Below are 24,080 nucleotides of genomic sequence, written 5' to 3'. Positions count from 1 at the left end.
TAGCAGATTGAGTTATTAATAAAACTAGTTTCTGTATAAACATTTAAGGCAACACAATGTAACAAAGCATTTATCTTTTATATTCACAGACCTAAGCAGCACTAGGAACACAGCACTCACATTGCATTTTCCACAGCTGTCTCTTGTTGAATTCAATTAAGGCCCAGCCTGACTCCCAGAAAATGTCCCTGTGTCAAGGTCATTAGTCACAACTGCAACCTCCAGCTAACTCTTATGCAGATTTACCCATACCTCCTGCTGCCTCTTTGCCCACGCAGTTAACAGCTTACCCTGGCCACTCGAACCTTCTTAAGCAAACTCACCCTGCCTTTATAAAAGGGAACAAATGAAATGCCTGTTACTGTTAAAATAACTTTGAACTTCAGAAACAAAATTGCAAGCTGTTCTGTGCACTCATACCCGAGGTTGTTATCACCTTCTGACACAAACACTGATACGATTTCTTGAAAAACTGGAAAATATTCAGAGATTTTTACTTACTAAAATAATTGAGGATTGGTTAAATTTCTTCTAAACGTGCTAATGCAGTCTGAAACATGCCAGCTGCAACTTCTGCAGACTTTTGTGAGTTCTGGCCTTTGTGCATCCTCTGGCTGCAGGCTCCTGTTCCTTTCTACTCATACTGCAGCTCTTCATGCCAGGCCTTAAACAAGAGACCTTGCTTTTTAACAGCCTCTCTTCCCTAATCTCTTCCTTTCTACCACAACTGAATAACTATTTCACAGACAATTCCTACTTTTCATAGCTTTTCTATTTCTCATACGGAAAAGTTCTCTCTCCTCTGCTGCATGTACCCGGGAACAGTCATTCTAGCACCTTCAGTACATCACTTGCACATTCTCCTCCACTTCCAAAGCATCCCCTCCTTCCACAGCAATTGCACCTGGAAGACATAAAGCAGTCCCTTCCACTCAATGTCCCAGGCCACTGGGAAGCTCAGGGGATTAGTCCACTTGTCCTTTCAAGGAGCCTGGCAGCACACAGCCAGCTGCAGTTCAAGGACTGTCTCTCAAGCACTAAGCACTGGAAAACTGTAGTGTCCCCTTATTTTCCAGAAATCCCCTGATATGCTGAGCTTTTTGTGACTTATTAAAACTACTACCAATCTCCACATGGATTGATTGCTTCCCCATCCCCCAAATCTCAGACCAAAACTGAGACAACTCCACGGACACCCACACATACGCTCAAGCCCATCTGCTCCCAACTCTAGCTCACCCTGAAGTGATGCACACAAACACAGGGCCAACCTAGATTCTCCACCACTACACTCTCACCACCCAATACACTACTCAATAATGCCCCTTCTCTGGACTGCAAATTACTTCTTCCCAGGCTTTTACTTCACACCAGACCTTGGAGATGTTCAGGCTGTCAGCCACGTTATCTTGACTTTGGCTGTGGTGAAATCCTGCAGTCTGTGTCTTGAGGAACCACCTGTCTTATCTGCAGGGCACAGCCACCAGGGACAAACCAGGAGGTTGAGAGGGGAATTGAAGTAGGTGCCTTTGCTCCAGGGAAATGCCCACAGAGACGCGTACTACCGGAATCCCATCCAGGCCACCAGACCTGTTACCAAACACTCAGCTGCAGCTCTCCTCCAACTTCAAGTAGAAAAACCAACTCAAAACAAAGAACAAAGCAGCCAACCAACCAAGAAACAAACTAGTGTTTTACTGAAATAAATACTTCAGTATGTGTACTTCAGACAGTTTTACTTGCGCACAAGAAACACAGTTCCACCCATAAACAAGCATCTGAGTGTAATTATTCTCTTTTGGATTGCCGAATAATATTATTTGAAAAGTAAAAAAAAAAAATTAAAATGCTTGATGACACATCAGCAAGAAGACAGACCTTTGTTTTCAGAGTTGAAAAAAAAATTCCTGTTTTATTTTTTCAAATGTATTTTACCTAAAAATTTAAGATGTTCTCATCTAAACTAGAAAGTATTATATGCTTGGCATCATGGGTACACAGTGCTCAATACAAACACAAATACCATGATTAATATTTCTTAGCTATTTTAAATAGATTCTTCCCCTGCCCCAGAAGTCTCCCTCTCATCTGTAGTATCCTATTATTTTCTTGTCTATCACAATCTAAAAATTTACATAGGAACAAGAGGTGAATTCATTGCATGAAAAATGATTTATAATTTTATTGAAACATTTTCCTACCAAGCTAATATACTGAAGGGGAATATGCTGATGTATTACAAGAGGGTGAGTAAGAAGCCATCACCAACAACGGGTGACAGTCTGTTGAGCTGTTAAGTGCACAATTACTAAATGAGCACAGCTCCAATCATGGGCTAGCAGAGGCAGGTGTAGCTTGCAGATGTGATGCACACAATATCCACTGCAGCAGTGCCATACACAGCTTTTCATTTTCAGCATGTTCCTAGATCCTTATTTCCTATCTTTTGCTTCTAAGAAAATCACAAAGTACATTCATAGCCCTGTCCTTAATTAATTTTATCACTTCAACAGAAGGCCCACAACTGTAATTCTGAAGAAGAAAAAAGATAACACGAAGTAAGAAGAGGGGCCAAACAAGGTAACATAAAGGTGCTAATATTGACTTTTTATTAGATAGTTTTCTTATTTCCATACATATAGCACCATAAACACAAGTACTGGCCAGACACAAACTACTGCAATTCCTATCAAAGCTGCATGATCATCCTAGATCTCTAGACACTCCTCATTCAGCTCTTCAGACTTATGATAGAACTTGAAATTTTCTGAGAAAGGCTACCAACGCTCTTGTTTCTCTCATCCACACTAAGAAAATGCTCATATTTACATTTTCTGCCACAAGACGTTTAGATAAGCTTTTAAGACGACATGTCAGCTTTTGATCAGAAACAGGAAAGTCAAGATGGAAGAAGTCTGTTTCATGACAGATAGCAACCCCACCTGTGACTGCTGTAATAATCTACTATTATACCACCAAAGAATGCGATCCTTCTTTTCACAAACCAGACTTTTGGTTTTGCTTTTTTAGTGGGGGAGCAGGAAGGGAATGAAACAATTAATTGCATGTTTTTTGTCACTCTGCCTCAGACTGTTGGGCATTCGTCCCAGCCACCTAAACTGCAACAAATGAATTCTGAGTGTGGTATGAGAGAGCATTTAGGATAACACCTGCTGTGCCAGAATACCTGGATGGTACAATCAGCACCACTCAGCTTTCTTTGAAAACGGATGCTCTACTGTACTTCATGAAACAAAGTGTTGGTCATGTTTACAGAAAATCAGTATCACAATGAGTAAATTGGGACTCACACAATTGTTTTCTTTAAAAAACAATTTTAAAAAAAGACTACCCTAACACAGGAGAAACAAATATTTGTGAAAAGAGGAAGTTCCTGACCTCCTTCTGACCTGAAAGCAGGGCCAGTGAGATGATCTGACCATCTCATGGGGAAGGAAGGTGAGAAAATTCCTTTTTAGATAAGAAAGGTTCACTTACAGACATGGCATTGATTTGAGTCAAAGAAGTAAAAATGAAAATCAAACCAAAAAGTCGCAGGTCATTTTCTTTATAGAACCTTTAAATAAAAGCTCATATTTTGCTTTCTTAGTTGAAAAGGACATTTTAAGAAACACCCAAACCAAACATCTGACAAGTTTTCTTTATCATATGCAAATATATTATAAATTCATTTAGCATCTAATCTTTAACTGAAGCCTCCACAGGACTTCATAGCTCATAAACTCGTATTTTAAATGAAGTCCTAGGGTATATAGTGAAAATAATAGAATTCATAGAGCTTAATTAAAAGTAACATTTTCAGTCTTCTGAAAAGAAGGAGAAAAATCTTTCAGCTGAACTTTCAATCATTCCACCTGCTCTGTTTCTAGTCATTTTAACAAAGAAGAAAATAAAGCAAAAAATGTAATGCAACCTACCCCTCTTCCGAGTTTTGAACCGCTGGCCTGTTAGCACCGGCTTCTGATTCTTATTCATAAAATTTCTGGAGAAAGAAAGAAAGGGAAATATATTTATACTCTACCATTTACATAAACAGTTTAATCTAAATGCAAAATAAAGACTCAGTGTAGAAAATTCAAACAGATGACAGGTAAAGAAAGTTCTTAACACATTTTGCAAGAGTAATCAACATTATCTTTAAGATGAAGAGCACTACAATCCAAGGATAACTTCAATGAGATGTGTTTCTCTTAAAACCTGGCTGTTGGCATCTCTGTAAAAAACCATGAAGATTCAAAACTGACCAGGAAGGTGATGGAGCCACTGCCATTACTCCTGGGGCAGGGGTACACAACCACTGCCCATGCAGCTCATGGGAATGCTGGGGGCACAGAAGCCACTAAGGCAGAGGACTGGGAGCCATCCTGGTGAGGCTCAGCATGGCACAGCATTCACCCTCTGGTCACCAGGCAGATGCATGCCCAGGGTTACACACTGTCCAGCTCAAGACAATATTTTGTGGTCTAACTGTAAAGACAGTGCTTTAACCATCAAAATCTAATCCAACATTTCTTACAAGCATCACTGTATCTTAGCAACTTTTGGTTCTGAAAAGCATGTGGGTGTAGTAAAAATAATAGAATATAAACAAATCCCTCGCCCCATCAACTTTGAGTATAAATACAGAGTTAAGGACCTACATGGCACATCATATAACAGTAAAAAATACTGAGCTTGTATTACTTCAGACCTTTGCAGCAAATCTCAACACACAATGTCAAAAAAAATTGGGAAGTGATAATATATTAATGTCATTTTATCTAAAGAAAACAAAGCTATTTTTAAGCTTTGGATATAATCAGTTTCATCACACAAAACACAGCTTACGCAGAGAGCAGCTAAACCAAGAGCTGCATGCAAACAGCAGCAATTAAAAGGAAGCTTTGCAGCACTAGGAATCACCACAGGTCATCACCCTGTCCTGCCCACAGCACCTGCCAGCCCTGAGACTTAGAGGGGACTACTCCATACCCTGCAGACCATTAGGTCACTGTTACGTATGAGCTGCTTGTCCAAAATTAAGCCTTCTCATGCAAGACTTTGAGCACGTTCTTCTAATAATTTTAGTTTTACTGAAACCTGTGTTATTTGTATTTTTGCGTTGTGGACTCTGCAGGTGTACTTTAGAAGTACACAAATTTGCCAACATGCTTCCTACCACAGATGGAAAGAAACTCAAGCTCCATGGCTGAGAAAGAAGCCATCAATCACACATTACTATCCAAGTAGTGTTTTCTCTACCTCTGAAAGTTCATTTAACTCTCTTAACAACACTCTAGCTATACAATGTATTCCTGTTCACCAGACTTCTAGTGGCAGCATCCCTAGCTGGTGACTTTTGCAGCATTTCAAATGTTTTACCTGGCAAATCACTTCCTTCTAGTCTAGGTTTACCACCTATCCACAGTCAAAAACTCTGCATGCAGGAACATGAACTGGAAATAGCCAGTACAGTTCAGAAGGTTTGCTTCCTGTAAGTCACAAAACCACAAATACAAAACGAGCAGCTCAACTGAGATTCACAATAATCACTGAGATTTAAAGCTGCAGTTGTAACAGACCAAGGGACATTTCAAAGCAACTGCAACACTTAACAGCCTTCTGGAAAAACATTCTGCTCATCTGCAAAGAGTTAAACATGGCAAACCAGGATATCATGGGATCTTTCAAAGTGCTGTAGGATCCAGGAGTGCCTTCACAGCAGAGCTCAAAAGGCTCTTTCCCCTGATGAGACAGCTCAGTGTTAAGAGGAACAGGAGGTGCTTTATAAGTTAATTAGGCAGATAATCTAACAGTCTACAGGATAAGTAACAGCCCAGCCTCTAGCCAGTGACTGGCTAGATTTGACATACTTATCTGTTTTGTCTTTCTGATCTTCTTCATTTATTTCTAAAGGGAATGATCTATAACATTCATCTAGGTATTTATGACTCGTTTTCATGCTTTGCCTGGACACCTTACACCTTATTCTAAAAATGTTCATCTCAAGAGATGGCAAGAGGAGCCCAAGAGGTGAGCCATACAGCAGGTAAGAACTGTAAGAATCCACTTCTCACAGCTCTTCCAGAGCACAAACACACTGTCAGGCTGGGGTCACAGTGCCCACTTCCTTAAGGAACACACAAAAGCCTTCAACCCAGCATACTAGCACAGTTTCTATAAAAGACAGAAATGCATACACTAAATTCCTAACAACGGACTTCTTTCCTTGGATGATTATTTTTAAGCTGCAAAAACACTTGCATGCACCTGAAGCTTGACCATGGATTTAAACTGTTGCCTGCAAACATAAAATATGTCCTTTAAGACAGCAGGGAAAAATATTTTAAAAAAACAAAAAACAGTTAAAGCAGGACTCACAACTTGTGGCAGATTTAATGACTAGAGGTTCAGTGCAACAGAAGAGACTCTTGAATAGTTAATTACTAGGAACACAGGATATGCCTTCTTCTATATTTAGCTTTAAATGTACTGTGCTTTAATCTGCTCGAGTGAGGGTCTGGCTTTATAAGGCACTGCCTCAAGCAATGGCCCAGGATCCTTCATTAAGAAACAGCATCTTGAGACTGAGCAAAACCAACTCAGTGATCTATACAACAATCAAGAATAGCATCAGCTCCTAAAAATTACATTTTAAAGTGCTGTTGCTACCACAACAGATGCCTGAATAATAGTTTAACATTTATAAAAGTGAATGCAATGCAAAAACTTTTTTTTAATCAATAAGAAACCAGTAACAGCACAGAAGTGGTGGCTGAAGGTTGTAAATTCAAGGTGGAAGCATATAAACTTGCCCAGCACATTTGGTTGCATCAGAGAGTACAGCCTGCCTCCCAGGTGTCAGCTGTAAAACCTTGAAATCACTGAAGACCTTGAACTATTACATATATTCCCCATTTTGAAAGGTACAGCACCTGGGTGGCTCAAAGCCATTGGCCAATTTTGAAACAGCAGCTAAAGAAGTCATCATGGTTTCAGTAGAGCAAGGATCTTAAGGACAGATGTGGGTAAGAAGGGAATAGCCTCCGAAAGAAAACCCAAACCACCAGCCAAACTTGTATCTTGCAGCCCAACATCCTCCAGGATTCACATGAATTGCCAGCAGGAAAGCAAGCAAGAGATATGGAAATGACATCTCACTCCTTTCACAGACTCCACTCTTCAGCAGAAGATGGGAGAGGCCCAACAATAAAAGCTTTACTCTCAAGTCACTGGCCAGCACTCAACCAGATGTCAGAGCAGTACAGAACCTGGCACTATGCTCCACAATGGGTTCATTTTTCCATACAAACAACAACAACAAAAAAAAATCTAAGCTAATTACTAACTTGCAGCTACAAAATTCATCAGAAAAATTTAAAAAATGCATTAAAGTTTACCAAATTCCACTCCCACTCTCGTTTAACAGGCTTGTATAAAGCAGATTCACACTTTAAAAATTCATAAACTGGTGAGTTGGCACATTCTCCTGAGACTGCTTGAAGTCCAGGAGCTAACTTTTCCCTACAGTTGCTCCTCATTTTCAAGCTAACGACCCTAAACAGTTAAAATAAAACTGAGGGACATAACAGCTGTAGATATACAGACACATATTATATAGCAGTTACTCTAATCAAGCAATCCTCACACAAGTAATAAAAATTGTAACAGTTTCAATTAATAAATCCAGCATTAATTAATAAAATTAATTTATAAAACCTGCAACAGACAAAGTAAAAGTTTTTCACCACTTCAGCAAGTATGAACTCGCTTAATAAGTTAGAAAAATGTAGTCTTTTATCCACACCACAGGGAAATTCTTATGATGATTAACTCCTGAATTATTTAAAGCCTTGGTAAGGCTGAAGTTTCTACCATTTGTTCTTGGAAACATTTTGCTCAAATTGAAAAAAAAAATACTGAAAACCTTTATTCAAAGCAAAAGTATTTTTCTAAGCATCATTTTTCACTTCCTTTGACCAAAATACCAGAATCCTCTGAGATTCTTCAAACATTAGCATGCTCAGATGAAACTGGGAACAGTTGCTTCACACCAGCGAAACTTCACTGCCCTAGTTACAGAGAGAAGGGAATCAATGCCAGACAGCATAAGAAAAAGAACAACATTTTAATAAAAACTACCAGGATTTTATGGCTCTTTGTGTGCAGGGCACAAAATACAGCCCCCAGGGCAGGCAGTGACCCTCCAGGCAGCCCACTGGATTGGGAAGGTTGGGGAGGGGGGTCAAGCAGCCCAGCTCCACAGGGTGCTGCTGCTGTGGGGACTGGCACCGATGGCGTTTGACTGACAGGGCGATGGAGAGAGCTGCCAGAACACCACCAACACAGCACCACCAGCTTTCACAGGAACAGATGCTTGGCAGGAGTTATTTCCATCTCCTTCCCTTGCTCAGATATCACGTAAGACAGGGGCACTCTTCACAAAGGCAAATAAAAGAGAAGCATAGAAGGGTAGAGTTGCTATGAAGGAAACATCCCAACCCACATATCAAAGGCAATCTTTTCTTTCCCACCAAAGAATATCCAGGACATTAAAAAGCTTTACTGGGTCTTTTTTATCCAGCAATGTTATTGGGTGTTTTCAAACCCTCACAGTTACAATTCCAGGCTTGGGGTAAAGAGAGTTTTCCACCACCTTCAGCAGCAAGCCAAGAAGTTACATTAAATGCCAATTACTGAACTTGAGCAGCATAGAGGAAAAGCTGCCCTTGCACTTTTGCCAGAGAGGAAACATGTCAGCATGCAGCCAGCAGCTGTCTCTGCTCTCTGAAAAGCAGCAGACAGCCATATCACGAGCTAACAAAATATGTAGGTGGAAAACTTATAAATCATTACCAGTAGAGAGGTACAGAGCAAAGTAAGGGGACAAGAAGACAGAGCAGATGCAATCCAGACACGGGTTCTCAACAAATCCTTATCAGGTTTCCTGCTTTCCACCAGGACACTGTGCCTTTTGTTCCTAAAACACTGGGATTTTTTTAAAGAAGTGACTAATAAGCTGGAGATCTGCAAATTCAAGCATGGCACAAATCACCAGGAAGTGCAGCACCAGCAACCAGATTTATCTTGCAGACTTGCCACAGAGGCACCAGCACAGCTGCCATGTTTAGGAAACCTTTAACCCAAAGGTGCTGTTTATTAGAAACAATAAAGCCAGAGCCAGGCTCTTGCCACATTAAAATCCCTTCCCTGATTTTATAGCCTCAGCAGCAACATGCAGGGACAAAACCGTAACATAAGAATCTACAGGGTAAATACAATCAACATGGGGTTTTAATGTTTACATGAAATATGAATATTGCTGAACCACATGCCCTATCTTTCCCTAAAGAGCATTCCAGAAGCTCTCAGGGCACTTAAATATTTAAAAAATGTTTATTTTTTAATCACAGAACAGTATTGGTCCCAAGTAAAAAGCGTATCTACTTCACTAAATATACTGGCCCCTTATTAGCATGCTTAGTGGGAGAGAGAATAAAAGGAGATTAAACAGAAGGAATTGATTTAGTTCTGCAGCAAAATGAATACTTGAAGAGAATGAAACTTACCACACATTAAATAATAAATAAAAATCTGTGCTCATGCAAGGTTCTCCAGGAACAAACAGGGCATGCAGGTTGTGAAGAGTTATCCTGGAGAAGGAGGGGGAAGGGAAGACCTCACTGCTCTCTGTAGCCTCCAGAAAGGAGGCCAGAGCCAGGTGGAGCTGGTCCCTTCCAAGTAAGGAGCAGCAAGACGAGGAAATGGCCTCCCGTTACATCAGGAGAGGTTTAAATTGGGTAGTAGGAAAATTTTCTTCACTGAAAGCATTGTAAAGCACTGGAATAGGCCGCGCAGGGAAGTGGTAGAGTCACTGACACTGGAATTATTTAAAACATATGTAGATGGACTTGGTAGACATGCAGATGGCACTTAAGAACATGATAAACCCAGGAAAAAATGAGAAGACAGACTCACTGAAGTCTGTACCACATCACCTAACAGCTAAACTGGGATGCACAGGAAGATGTTTCTTGAAAAACAGTCAGAAAAACCCCAGTTCCCACTGCCACCAATAAATGTACAACCACAAACTGCACCAGAGAGCCATCTCACTGCACTTATTTCAGGACAGCGGGTATTTCTTAGGTCACTAACCAGGAATTTCTACAGAAGTGGCTCAGATGAGTAACACCACTGAAGCACTTTCAAATGCACTTCACAGTGTCAAGAGAACTGTAAACTGAGCACTGAGACAATGGACTTCTTTGTCGCGTCATCAGGAATCATATAAAAATGCATGAGTCATGGCATAGTCAGTGAAAGAAAAGAAAAAAAAAAGAGTAAAAAATTCCTAATAATTGGCAGACAGAAATACAAGTTAAGAAAATTAAATCACACACTCAGGTTGACACACAAAAAATGTTGACGTTCAGTAACAAGATTTCTTCCAGCAACTAAAGAGGAGGAATTAGATGTAATTCTTCAAGAAAAAGGTATTAGCAGGAGCTTTTCTCACTGTTGAGAGCTCTCTTAGGCGCTATACTCTTAACTGGAATAGGCTGCAATAATGGAGATGGTGTATTGCTACAAATCAATTCATATCCAATTAACATTCATTTGAAGGTAAAATGCCAACTCCAAGCTTGCATACCTTGCCAATAGGAAAACCTCTCAGAAAAAGAAGGGGATAAACAGCACCAGGCAGAGATCAGGGTCAAGTGAACTGATAAAACAAGTGGAAGAAAGACAGAACTCTTCCAAAGCTAACGAAGTTTTTTCCTCACACAAGACACCACTTTCAATGGATTGTGTAAATGTTAAAACAGGGCTCTCAAATTTGGAGACATTACATGTCCTGATCACCCTAAAAAATACAACTGTCTTAGCAACTGCCATAGAGATGATTTTGTTACAGGAAAATGGTGTACCTAAAATTCTGCAAAAACATGACTGTAAAGGTACTACAGCAATTTAGTTCAATTCTTCATTACTGTTTGGGGGAGAACTACAGTAGCCGCTGTTCATAGTACATTTGCAAGAAATCATTAATGGAGTTACTTTATAGGGTTCCCTTGAACCAGTCCTCTAATAAACCAATAAATACAGGTATTTGGAAGAAAACGTGTTTTAAAAAAGTATCAGAGAGGCTTCATTCCCAGAAGCAAAGCTTGTTAAGACACAAGAAAACATTACAACAGTTCTGTAATGAAGGCAGGAAGATCACCTTTCTCATATAGAGCATCACTCCTCTGTTCAAGTCCATCCTGCTTCTGTTTTTTTAATGTATCAGTCACTGGAAGTTTTTACAATGTTGACCCTACTCATACAATTTCAATATCAACAACAAAATCAGAAGATGTGCCTCTTCCATTCTTCTTGCTACCTCACTAGTGCCTCCAGGACACAGCACTACAACACCTGAAAACTGATAAACTAAGGGGCTAAGATTAAAAATAAAAATAAATACAATCTGTGCATTCTCCAGCAAGCAATGCTTCCCAGATGATAGCAGTTCATTATTTCATGAACTAAATACAGTAATGGGAGGAGGGATGTATTAATAGCCAGCACCTCCTACACACCTGCAATTGGTGAAGGCCTTGATTTTAATAGAACAAGTGCTTCAAGCATTAAAGCAAGTTTCAATTCAGAACTCCCTAATTATTTCTTCAAAGCATGTGCCAAGAGTTCACCAAGATAATGCATGGGGTTCTTTGGTTTTTTTTTACCTGAGGGAAAGTGAATCAGCTGCCAGATATCTGAATTCTGATCTTTCTGGCACAAAGGGCCAGCAGTGAAAACATACACCACTTTTCACCATGTCTAGTATTTCAAACATACCAGCTAACACTGATTATGCTGTTAGCAGTATTCCCTTGGACGAAAATAGGAATCTGTAAATGACTTGTGTCACTCTGCAGTGACAGTCCCATATTCCCTGAGGCTGCTTCTTCCTCCTCAGAGCAGGTGAACATTTTGACAGAACACACTAGTTTTGGTAAATAAATTCCCGGAGTGGGGAATAGAAGCAATCAATGCTTGGACAGCTTCAACCTGCAAACAGTTACTTTCTAGGCAATAGTGGGTACAACTCCTCTCAGATCAAGCTAAGATAATCCCAAGTCAATACATACCAATTCATATCCAAGTTAGGTGTTGGGGGGGGGAAGAAATAAAGGCCACCCATGGGGTGCCTACACAATCAACTGTTATGCTAGGTGAGTCAGAAAAACAGCTATTACAGATGGAGCAGACACTTGCTATCCTACCCACTGCTTGGCAGCTCCCACAGTGGCACTCCCAGCCTTACTTCAGAATGGCATTTCTTCACCTCTGTGTAGAAACCTGAAAGCTCCTAGATTAATTCATGGAAGAAGAGTCTATCAAGGTCTATTAAACACAATGATACAACCTTCTAAGCTTGAAAATTGCTGTGAGTTTGACAGGACATGAAAGAGAAACGTAGCATTCCCTTCTAACTATATTGGGTTTGGGTTTTGTGAGTTGGGGTTTCTTTTGTTTTGTTCTTTTTTCCTTTTCTCACCTACCAACACTACGGGCCACTTCCAGAGATGAGACTACAGACCCAAGGCAAATTCTCCCAGTAAGCCAAGCTTTGGTATGAGAAGGCTGTCTCTTAAATCCAAAAACACACAGGACATTACTCACTCATGACAGCACACCCCACCCCAAAGTATTAGGACAACAGCACTGAGAGCTGGGTGGCACCTGAGTAAGGTCAGGTTAGGAGGAGAAGTAAACAGAAATCCCAAGAGGACTATCCTGGGTCAGCTTGTTGTATTACTAATTTTGCAGGACGACTTTAGTTGCTTTTTGTAAGAGGAGGGAAAACATTCAAACCAGTTTTCTTCAGAGACCAAAAATCTTTGACACATATTGCGATTCAAGCCACATATTTCTTCCCAAAAATGGGGTGCCCAGAGAGAATATTGTCAAGATTGATAATGTGAATCACACTGGTATTGTGATTGAATTGTGTGATTGCAGCTGTTTTACTTTGTTATGTGTAATTTACATTTGTAAATTACATTCTCAGTATAATTTGCGTTACTCCACTAAATCAGAAATCCCACATAATCTCAACTATCTTCAGGTGCAGAAATTAAACATCATACCCTCCACATGTGGAATACGCAAAAGAGGCTGATCATAGAGTATTGGACTCTGACACTATTCACATACCAGAAATGGAAGATCAGTTTTGGTTTGGAAACCCAAAGCTCAAATCACATATGGCAAACCCAAGCAATCACGTATGGCAAAGTTTCCCTTATTTTGGAATATCATACACAGACACAGTCCTGAAAATTCTCAAAACACTGTATCTTCTCTCAATTTTGACAATTTAACTTTGCTTTTCTTGATCTTCTTCCATCCTGTATTTAAACATAAACGACATTAAACACAAGATTTATCTAAAAATATATAATGCATAAAACCAAGAATATGTGTCTTTGATGGTAATCTATATTCAGGAGACTCTGAAATACATCAAACTGAACCCAAAGAATTCACAGTCTATCTATAAACACAACACTGCAAGCAATGGCTATTATGAATGCTTCTTATGTTTTGCTTCTCAAAAAGTGGTAATTATATGCAATTTTGACCATAATTGCAATCAGATGAAAATTCAGTTCTCAAAAACACATTTATATATACAGGTGGCCAAAACAGCAGAACTAAGAAACGCTGCCACAAAAGCAAGGCAAATAAATCAACAATACAAATCACTTGAATTAGGAAAAAAATAGAGCAACTAGCCTGTTGTGTCACTAATTTGTATCTGTTTTCCAGCATTAGCGTCATCTCCTAACAGCATAATTACGTTACAAGAAGTTAGTAGAAGTTACTGAGACATCTGTTTCACCCAGATGTAGATCAGAGCAGGTATATAATATTTTGCCCCACTCCACCACAGAGACAGCAGGCAGTGCTGAATCCACTGCAGTGCTTTGTGCCCACGCAATGGTAATGGAAGCACAGAGAGCTGTCAGTCAGCTCAGCTGAATGCCAAACCCAGCAATCTAATTGATGCTACTGGTTGTGAGGACTACTCCCTGTTTCACTGTCGACCACTCTAGAAGGCAATCAGATAAAGCCAAAACCCCAATCGACTTTTCTTGAGTAAACAGCCAACTGTCAGAACACAATCATGGGGTGCATTTGACTTGCCTTTAAAAGTGAATTATGACACCTGGTCTGACCCCGCAATTCTTGCCTATTTTCACCATAAGGAGAAACAAACATTGCCAGAAAATAGCTTATCTAAAATATTCTCCTTGCCCATCTCAGAGTGAGATGGGTGAACAGCTTCACAGCTTCAGATTTATGGCACTTTTTAGATATCTGAATCAGATCAAACTTCGCACCTGCAGATTGGCCATCTGTGTGAAAGTCTACAGCTCTGTGATACCTCCAAACATTTCAAGCAGTTAGGAATTTAGTTACCCACCCAAAATTAACAAGAAAGCAATTACTATTTGTATACTATTCAGTTCTGTAGTTAATTCAGTAAACCTATTTCTGAAATAATTCACAGAACTTTCATTGTTGGCTGAGAAGTTTCAAAATCCAGTGTACCACAAATAAGTTGAGAGCATAGCCTCAGTATCAGACCACAGCCATCCACCCACTCCCAACCCAGTTTCTGAAGCCAAGCATTACTTCAGGAGTTATGGATTTCTAACCAAAATATGTTTAGTATCTTTTTTAAAGGGCATAAAGCATCACTATGCTAGACAGCCTTGCTTCCTTCAGACAAAGCATGCATCCACTTTGTGGTTGTTTGGCCTATGTCAATGCCAGCTCGGCACAATGATATTTGACACTATTAATAGGGAAATCGATTTTCTTGTTTACAACACCACTAGACAGACCAATATCAGCAACCTACTTCTGCAGATAACCTAACAGGGGCTCCATGGAACGTTTATCTGTAGGTGTATGCATACATACATTTGTACAAGACAGCAAAAACACCAGTAAAAGCTACATTAGATTTCTACAACTCACTTCCTACGAAGATGCAAACTATGAATAATTTAAAAGGTTTACTAATGAGACAGCTAGAGGATTTTTTTTTTGCTGGACTGAGAAACCATAATGAAAGGCTTGGCTGGTCCCTCTGAGGCCTCAGAAAGAGATGGCAGTTAACCTAGCTAAATCCTAGAATGCAGAGCTGCTCAGTCACTGGATACAGTCAAACTCTCCAAGCCAGTGAACCGACTGCTGAAGGCCATGCAAACCAACACATTTGTATCCCACCTCAAACGCTGCTCTGCACAGTTTGATACACTCTGTAGAGCTGAACAACTAGTAGTGTTAGCACATGTTCTTTGCTAAGGGAGGATAAAAATGCAAAGGTAGAAGTGACAATCTAAATTAATTTTTTAAAATTCTAAAACAGAAGAGAGCATATATTCAACATCACTCTCAATTGGATGCTTTGCAATAACTGGTATTTTTTTGCTATTCTTGACAATGCTTCAAAAATAAAGTCGATACTTCAGATAAAAATATGTCGATATGGACCTTTACTAACCAAGTGTTATGAACATGAATTAAGGTACTTTACTCAGTAATTTAGTAGCCTAGTTTTTAACATAAATTAAGTAACTTATCTTGGGATTACAAAAAAAAAAGTAACAAGTATGTAGAAAACAATAAATGAGGAACATGGCATACAGTTCTTGTCCCTATCCTCAAGATCCTGCTCTAGCTCAGCTTCAAAAGACTTCATGTTGTCTCCTCATACCATAACACTGGTTTTGCAGTGATGATACCTACTAAAAAGGTCAACAATTTATTTAAATTGACAGGACAAAGGAAAATGGGGAAAGAATGAGGCCTTCCTATACCTCAACAAAGTACAGCTTAGGGAGGGCACTAAGATACTAAAACAATCCTAGCATCCAACAGACTACCCATGAAATGCTTTGGCTTGGCACATTTGGCTTCAGTGAGCTGGGAAGCACCGCTCACAGATGAAAGTTCAAGAATTAAGTTCCTCACAGGAGAGACCTGAGAGTCTGATGCCTTGACAATTTAGCAGGGTCTCACCAGCCAACCAGTCCACTGTCATCATGAAGAATCTCACAGGCACAACAGCAATGCAAATTGACATAGTGATGGCAAAGTACACTGGGAAAAATGCACTTTTCAGCACACACCAATAAACAATTCAACAGGAATAAAATAAGAAAGTAAAGCCCTTCCCTTGGCTCTTCTAGAGAATTATGTGCATCCTTTCCTTCTGATTCAAGAAGCCTTTTAACAAGGCCCCACACAACAAGATAGCCAAAGTCAAAACCTGGCAAAAGACCTGATGCATGTGCTTGAGCATAGAAGTAGGTGTTTCCTCATGCTGGGAAGGCAGCTGAGACCGAAGGGGAAGATGATAAATTTGAAGGGCACAGCCCAGGATTCATGTGGCCCAGGGGGCACACTGACTGGGGCCTCTTTTCATACAAAATGCCAAGATCTTGGCAGAATATGGTATTCAACAGCACAACACTGGATTGTCATAGCACTGGCTGATGGTTTTGGGATCCTCGGGTCAGTCACATTAAGAAGAAACCACACATTAAGAAAATAGCCAAAGCAGACCTAAGATAAAAAAGACTTAACACTGGCTTCAGAAGGGTGCAGAGACAGAAAAAACCAGTAACCAGACTCAAACCAAACTCACATCAATACTGGTGCATACGAAGGTTGTAAATTGAAAAGAAACTCACCAACCCCTCTTCTAAAGGGCTGACTTCTCCTCAAGCATTTAAAAGAAGCAACATACTTTGTTTTTCTAATTTTCTGTTGCTCAAGGCATGAAACGGTACTGAAAATAAATTACAAACCTTATAGCCAATGCTCAGTAATATCTTCCCAAGATTTCACCCGTGTCTTATCAGAAGAAAATTACTAATGTATAACTCGAATGCACTGAATGTATCTTTCCTCTAAAAAACATTTCTAGGGAACTAGAGGATTTTTTTATGGAAACAAAACCTAAAATGAAAGGATCACTTTAGCTTGCAAATTACAAACCACTGAACTGCTTAGACTTCTTTTCTGCATGAAAACACATCTAAGGAAAACATATGAGAGAGTAGTTATTACAAGCAAGTACAACCCCAAAGTCATATTTAATTGTTCTGCCTACAGTAACTGAAGGAATTGTAGAAAGGTGTAACTCACTGAGATTCAAGACATCACAGAAGATGCTTCCTTTCCAATGTCCCTGGCCAACCTGTGTCCCAGACTGTGTCTAGCATTTCCTTTTCCTGATCTGTCTGTCCACAGTCCTAATTCTTACTAGAGGTAATCCATCGTCTTACAGGCTGAATAAAAGCAGTAATCTTTGTCTGCCACTATGAGCCTGCAAAAACTGTAAGTGATCTCTACACAAAACTTCTCCATCCAACCTAAGAATAGCTCAGATTTTGCAGAGCAAATCCTTATACAGAATGACAAAACATACTTATCTATGAAGAACTCAGTGAATTTTAAAATTCATTCTATGATTTCCGTAGTAGGAAAAAACCTCATTTCTAATTTCAAAAACTCTTCAACACATAGCAAATAAAAGCTTGCACACAAAAAGTAGGAATTACTACTGGCTTACTTCCTGGAAGTATTTTCCTGACTTGCTGTAATTTAAAAACCAAAACAGTGATTATTTGTTTTATACATGTGTTTTATATGTGAGGAAGAAGTTTTTCTTTATTAAAACCAGCTTAGCCAACAAAAATGTATCTAAAGATGGAGTGAGACCAGTCCTACAATCTGATCTACATAAGCTGCCACATTTGGACTTAACCATCACTATCACAAAGAGTGATCCAAGTTGGAAGTTTTACCAGCAAATTGTTACAGAAGTATGAGCTCCTTGTATTGTGTTTGCACTATACAACCACACTTCACAGAAGACCAAAGCTGTTGAACCCTGAAACTCAAGCGTTTCATTCTGCTCTCAGCTGTACAGCATGCAAGAATGGGAAAGAGCACTTCAGTGCAGGAAAATGGCCACCACACCACTGCATGTGGGTCGTGGACTCTGCTTGGCTTTTTATTTTGACTTGTGCAGTCTCTCACAACATCTACAGCTACATTTAAGAACTATGGTACAGTAAGTTCAAAACAGTTGTCAGGCATGGTAGAGGATTATTGCACTCCACAGACTTTTCTCTAGGGAGAAAAAATAGATTTTTTCCATTTGTCAATTTTCCTCTCACACACCAGCATTACCTCCGAGTGATCCTTGAGTATTTTATTTATCTTTCAGCAGACAGTTACTACTTTAATATGTAAGTACTGCTGCAGTTGAGGAGAAGAGTAATTTTTAATCAACACTGGATCACTCAGAAAAATAAACCATTTCAGAAATCAAATCTAAAGTTTAATGGGCAACCATAGCAGTCCACAGGTGATTTACTGCTCATAAAATATAAAAATGGAATTATTTCACCTGTAAGCTCAAGCAGAGAGACAGATGTGGGTGACAGCCTACTGCCTTACAAGGAACACAGATGTAGGAATTCTTAAATTTGCACAGGAGGAATGAGAACATAAAATGAGGAATAAAAGATGATGCCTCTTAAAGCAACCTGAATTTAACAGCACACATCCATTCAATGCATGATCTAATTCCTCTGTCCTAAACAATAACCTTAAGCCTACAAAGAGGTACGTATATCTGAACATGAGTGTAAGCAGTGTTTAAATAATCCTGTCTGGAGGTTAAAAACTTACTCACTAATTAGAGCTAATTAAATGTTTAACCCAAGTGACTCCATCATTCTTCACCAAAGAAAGGTTGATCGTCACTGACTAAATACTGCTAACTCTGTTTTTCCCAGTACTGCACTCATGAATCCCTAAAACCAGTACAAATTCTCTATGTGCTGTAATTTTTCAATCTCCTCCTACACACAGATATATTTCCCTTGCACTTTTATGTAATTTTATTTGCTTTGTATCTCTGAAATTTTGAATTTATTTTAGGAACAGCTATCTGAAAAGCAATTGCAAACCAACTCTTACAGAAGCTGTGCTAATGCATTACTGGGTTATTGCTACCACCTGCAAAGCTTAAGAGGGAAAGAATTTAGTCTTGCAAAGGTGCTCAGGCATACTCTGACACATATTGCTCCACTGTCACGAAACACATCTCAGTCTTTAACAGCAAAAAGCTGCTTGCATGCCATCTCTTCCAAAAAAATGCAAATGCCTAACTACATGGAATTCGTAGTATGAAACAATTTGTTTAAAGCTTAGATTTAATTCAATAAAACCACAGTGACTTAGAACTACACATGAAAAGCACAAAGCATGTATTGTCTGAGCAAGCCACTCATACTAGAATCACCTAGAACAAACAATTAAGAGAATGTGAACTCAACCTGAAAAAGAGCAATTTATTTTTTTCCTATGCTAGGTATATAACAAAATAAAAAGATACAGAGTAAAGAGATCTGATTTTGTTATGAAAGCAATGCTGACTTTTTCAAAGGAAGGCTGTAACCAGGTTGTACAAATGCACATTCATCTAAGGCACTTACATTGCCCGTAATCATCATCACAATACCTGAGCACCTTGAAATTTCTTCTTTGCTCTGTTAATCATCATTCCCTGTGGGAAGAGTCTGGTTGCCCTGGCATGATTAGCAGTTAAAGACACACAAAAATAAAAGCATATGCTTAAAAATGCACTTTGCAACACATACAAATATGTATATATATGTGAACAATATACAATATGTATAAACGTGTGAACAGTTTTCTTAGAAGAAAATTCTATAGGTAACTGCTATTCTGGATACATTTTAGGTGCAAAACCACCAAAGCTGGTTCTGCTCAATCAGGTCAAGTCTTGGAGGAAACCAACACCTAAGTTAAATTGGACTACTAAGCCCAGACAGGAGTGCCTTACAATTATAGAGACGTTCAAGCCCCAAACAGGTATTTTCACACTCTTCTGACCTGTATTTCCTGCCAGAGAACACTGCTCACCTCAACTGTGCTCATCTTATAGTCAACATCAGATAATGTTTTGGAAAACACTTTGGTGTCCTTCTGTCCCATATATGTAAGAATCCTTCAAGTCAGGATTCAAGAGAAGATGAAAGAAGCATAAGGCTCATCTTGCCAGACTTTGGATACAGCTAGAGTCAAGTCCTGGGATTTGTTTCTGAAGTTCAAATTGTAGAGAAAGCCTAACTTTGTGCAAGGTCTCACAAGGAATTGGTAGCAGGTGGAGATCTCTATGAAGGTCTCAGATTAGCATTTTAGCTACAGGAATACCTTGTGTGTAGCTACTGTGGATACACCAGTTGTGCTCAAACACATGTACCAGTGCTCGCCAGTTTCAGTTATTTTTCCATGTTTTTATAATCCACCCTCTGGTATAAAACAGGCCTTAGCAAGGTTGACAGATCATAACAAAGATGAGTGGCTGTCCTGAGATCCAGAAACAGATGAAAGTTGAAAAAACATCCCTTACAATATAATAAAAGCACTTAAAGAAGGCTAAGAGTTATACAATGCCAATCAACTGGGCTGAGGGGGGCATGGAAGTAACTTATCCACAGATTACTATTTGTGAGATCTGAGAGGGAAAAACAGGATGTTTCCAGCAATAAAAACCCCTTGAACTTGCATGAACTTGAATTGATCTAAGTGAATAATCCTATTAGATCCTCTTAACTTTGGCCAGGATATAATTATAAGGATTGGAGACAGCAGGACCAAAACCCAGTGGGGGTCTGTCTGCAAGGCTCAACTCCACTTGAAGATTTCCTATTGCCCAGGGCACGCAGGAAGACAGAGCTAGTTTACAAAAATACACTTGGCAACAATATGTAATGGATTTTACATACACCTAACACTTCAGCTCAGTGAAAAGACAATGGCAGGGGGCACCACAGGTCTGTCAAGGCCTGATTGCATGTCAAGGCTGAACAGGAACCAATTCCTCATCAGCTTCCAAAACAGGAACTGGGGGCTGGGGATTGAATAAAACCATGCAGCAGCAGGTTCAAAAACAGGAAAGAAGTGGTCCTCTTTCAAGCAGTCATGAAAGTTGTAATCATGGGATGCTGCATACACACAATTAATCTAAATTTAAAAAGCCTACGAGCCTGCTTTAGACTGTCAAATGTAAACACAAAGACACCACTTCTTGCTGAGGAAATCCCTAGCACTGAGATGGGTGCTAGGAAATAAGTCATAGAACTATGCCTACTTGTTTGACCTATTATTTCATTTAGACAAAATGGAGTAGGTCAGACAGGTTTCTGACCCTGCCAAGCCCAGGCACTGAAAGCCATTATGGGATCTTTGACCCCTGCAGAGTACACACCCAGAATTCAGGCAACCCTCCAAGACAGAAGTGAAGGTAGGTCATTTGAGAGAAAACAGAAACCGGTTCAGCATTCCCCCTCCCTCTCTTCCATGTCCAATGACTGAGAGTTTCATGGCACACTCTCCAAGTCATAGGGCAGTTTCTTCTCCCCAGACTGTCCCAAAAGAAAGGTTATTGCTCTGTGATTCTCCCAAAATGAATGTTACTTAATTAAACAAATCCTTGCTATCTTCTTGCATGAATCTTACCCCTGACAATTGCACACAGGCCCTTAGGATCACCTACACATTGGTAACAGCAGCTATCACAAATCCCCATGAGCACACCTCCATGCAGTAAAACTAGCAAACTGCTGGGGAAAAATGTCACCATTGGTTCCTGCTTCACAAATCACAAGTAGTAGATGTATCACCTGATGAGGAAATAGGGCATTTTTAATCTGTAAACATATAATTTAAAATCAAGAAAACATTCTGAATCACAGTGAGGTTAACATTTCCTTCTCCCCCTGTAATAACCAAAATATAAATCATTAATTGCCAAGCAGTAATGCATACATCTTAAATATGTGAAACAAACAGATACAGCAGATAAAAGAAAATGCATTAAAGGGAAAGACACAAAGGCACAGAACCTACATTTTCATGTTCCAGTTCTCTGCTGAGACAATGACTCCCTACACTGCCTTAAAAAAATCACTTGTTGCCTCCATGCTTCAAATTATGTTCATAAAATGGAGGCAATGCCACTTCCTCACACTCTCACAAGGATAATCTGAAGGTTATGAAATATTGGCATATTACAGGATTGAAGGTCACACAGAAGCCAGGTAATAGTGAGAAACATGTTTTAACTAGCACTGAAAGTATTTTATTACCCTTGCAGATGGAACACTCCTGTAGCCTTAGTCACCAAGTGAGATCCAGTGAGGCTGCCAAGGAAAAACTGTCTGTTCACTCCGTGAACAAGGGCACGATGGCAATAATGAGATTCTCATACTAAACAAAAGGAACGTCATATGCACACTTTTCTGTGCTGAATGACAGTTTCTGTGAGGTTTTTTTTAATGCAAAAGAAAGTATGAATGCTGTTATTTAATAGTGCCACAGAGATTATTGGGGCACTGTAGTACCACAAAATTTGTTCACAGCAGGTAAAATTCACACCCTGCAGTGAGCCAACAAAAGACCACTTAAATCCTAATTTCAGCCCTCATGGTTGAGCCAGTGACATACTTCTGTTAGCACTACATGGGGATCGTTTTCTGGATCAGAATACTAAAAGCACTTGTGCTTCAACAGCATTTCCTTTAAGACATTTTTGGTTTCCCACAAAAAAAAGTCACGGGAATCTGTTATAATCTGAAGTCCAAACCAGTCTCTTTTGTTTACACTAGTAAATAAACTTACATTACTTACAAGTAAAACTAGATGGTGGTACACTCGTGTATTTCCATGATTTTTAAAATCATGGCAATGTACACAATTTGGCTGTTTAGTTAAAATAAAACTGTATCACATTTTGGTTTTTTTTACCCGAATAGTTACAAAGATACACTATATTCAGAGAGCATGCTCGTCTATGAGAGAGACTTCACCATTTCTGCAAGTCAGTCAACAAATCATTAACAGGTATCAAAATAGAGAACAAGATCAGTATTAGAAAGAGAAATTCCAAAATGTATTTAAATATTTCAATATGAGACCTGCAAGTACTAAGGAATGGAAAAATTCAGCTTGCTGATAAAGCCATGCCTTCAAAAATTAGTTACAGGGAAAAAATGGGTTCCTTAAAAAGAAGGATACAAAAAAATATACATTTAAGAGTAAGGCAAAAGAGGGTAAAAGTCAACCAAGGTCTTGCTCTTTTCTCTGGTATAAACACAGGCAAAAATCAAAGATGTTAAACCTCAGTCTCTGTCCCTTGGAAGGAATCGGCAGGATCGTCCCTGCGCCTACCGAGCTTCCGCTGGAATAGTGGAAAGTTGGATCTGTAACAAAGATTATTTTTCCACCAAGAGTTTAATTTTAGAAAGGCGCCAACAAAAGGCACTGCTCTGAGCGCCCCGAGCGCGTTCCTTCCCCTCCCGATCCATCAGCGCCCGCTTCCTCCTGGAGACACGATGCCGTGGCACGACCACGGCTCCGTTCGGCCGCTTTAGCCGAACAAAACGCTCTTCCTGCCTGGAAAAAATAAAACAACAGAAAGCCCAACCACCCAACCAGCCGATGCCATAAAAAGGCAGGAAAGCAGGAGCACGGAAGGAAGGGCCAGCGTGCACAAGAGCCCGCACCGCCGCCCTCCCGCAGCGGACCGGGCGCCGCCGGTGCCCCGCAAACCCGCGAACGGCGGCATTTCCGAACCCGGGCTCCAGCACCCACACCCGGGCTGTGACGCCGCCGCCCGCCCTGCCCCGCCATGGCCGCCGCGCCCGCCGGCCCGCCCGGCCGGAGCTGCCCCACAGCAGCCGCCGTCGGCTGGGCAGCGCGGCCGCGGGGCTCCGGCGGGGCTCCGGCACGGCTCCCGCCCGCCGCTCTCCCCATCCCGGCCGCACCTGTCGGGTGGTTGCGCGGTCCGGGGCGGGGAGGGCGAGCGAGCGCGACGGCAGCGGCGACGGCGGGAGACAATGGAGGAGTGAAGGACGGACACATTGACACACGGGCGCCTCCGCCCGCCCGCACCACTCCCGGCACCTCCC

General features: G+C 40.3%; 1 protein-coding gene across 2 annotated transcripts in view; it reads right to left on the bottom strand.

Annotated features, from left to right (window-relative positions):
- Positions 1 to 24,080, bottom strand: part of BZW2 (basic leucine zipper and W2 domains 2) — a 55,012-nt gene that overhangs the window by 30,502 nt on the left and 430 nt on the right. The window contains exons 1-2 of one of the 2 annotated variants that reach the window (XM_064411392.1): positions 23,937 to 24,077; positions 3,939 to 4,003 (exon numbers count right to left, since the gene is read on the bottom strand). In XM_064411392.1, coding sequence (XP_064267462.1) covers positions 3,939 to 3,996 — 58 coding nt within the window. In that variant the 5' untranslated portion in view covers positions 3,997 to 4,003; positions 23,937 to 24,077. Of the gene's footprint in view, positions 1 to 3,938; positions 4,004 to 23,936; positions 24,078 to 24,080 lie in introns of those variants that run through there. The other variant, XM_064411383.1, reaches the window with a different exon arrangement.

This window comes from Passer domesticus, chromosome 1 (assembly GCF_036417665.1).
Source record: "Passer domesticus isolate bPasDom1 chromosome 1, bPasDom1.hap1, whole genome shotgun sequence".
Taxonomy (NCBI): Eukaryota; Metazoa; Chordata; class Aves; order Passeriformes; family Passeridae; genus Passer; species Passer domesticus.
This window is presented reverse-complemented; position numbering and strand designations above follow the sequence as displayed.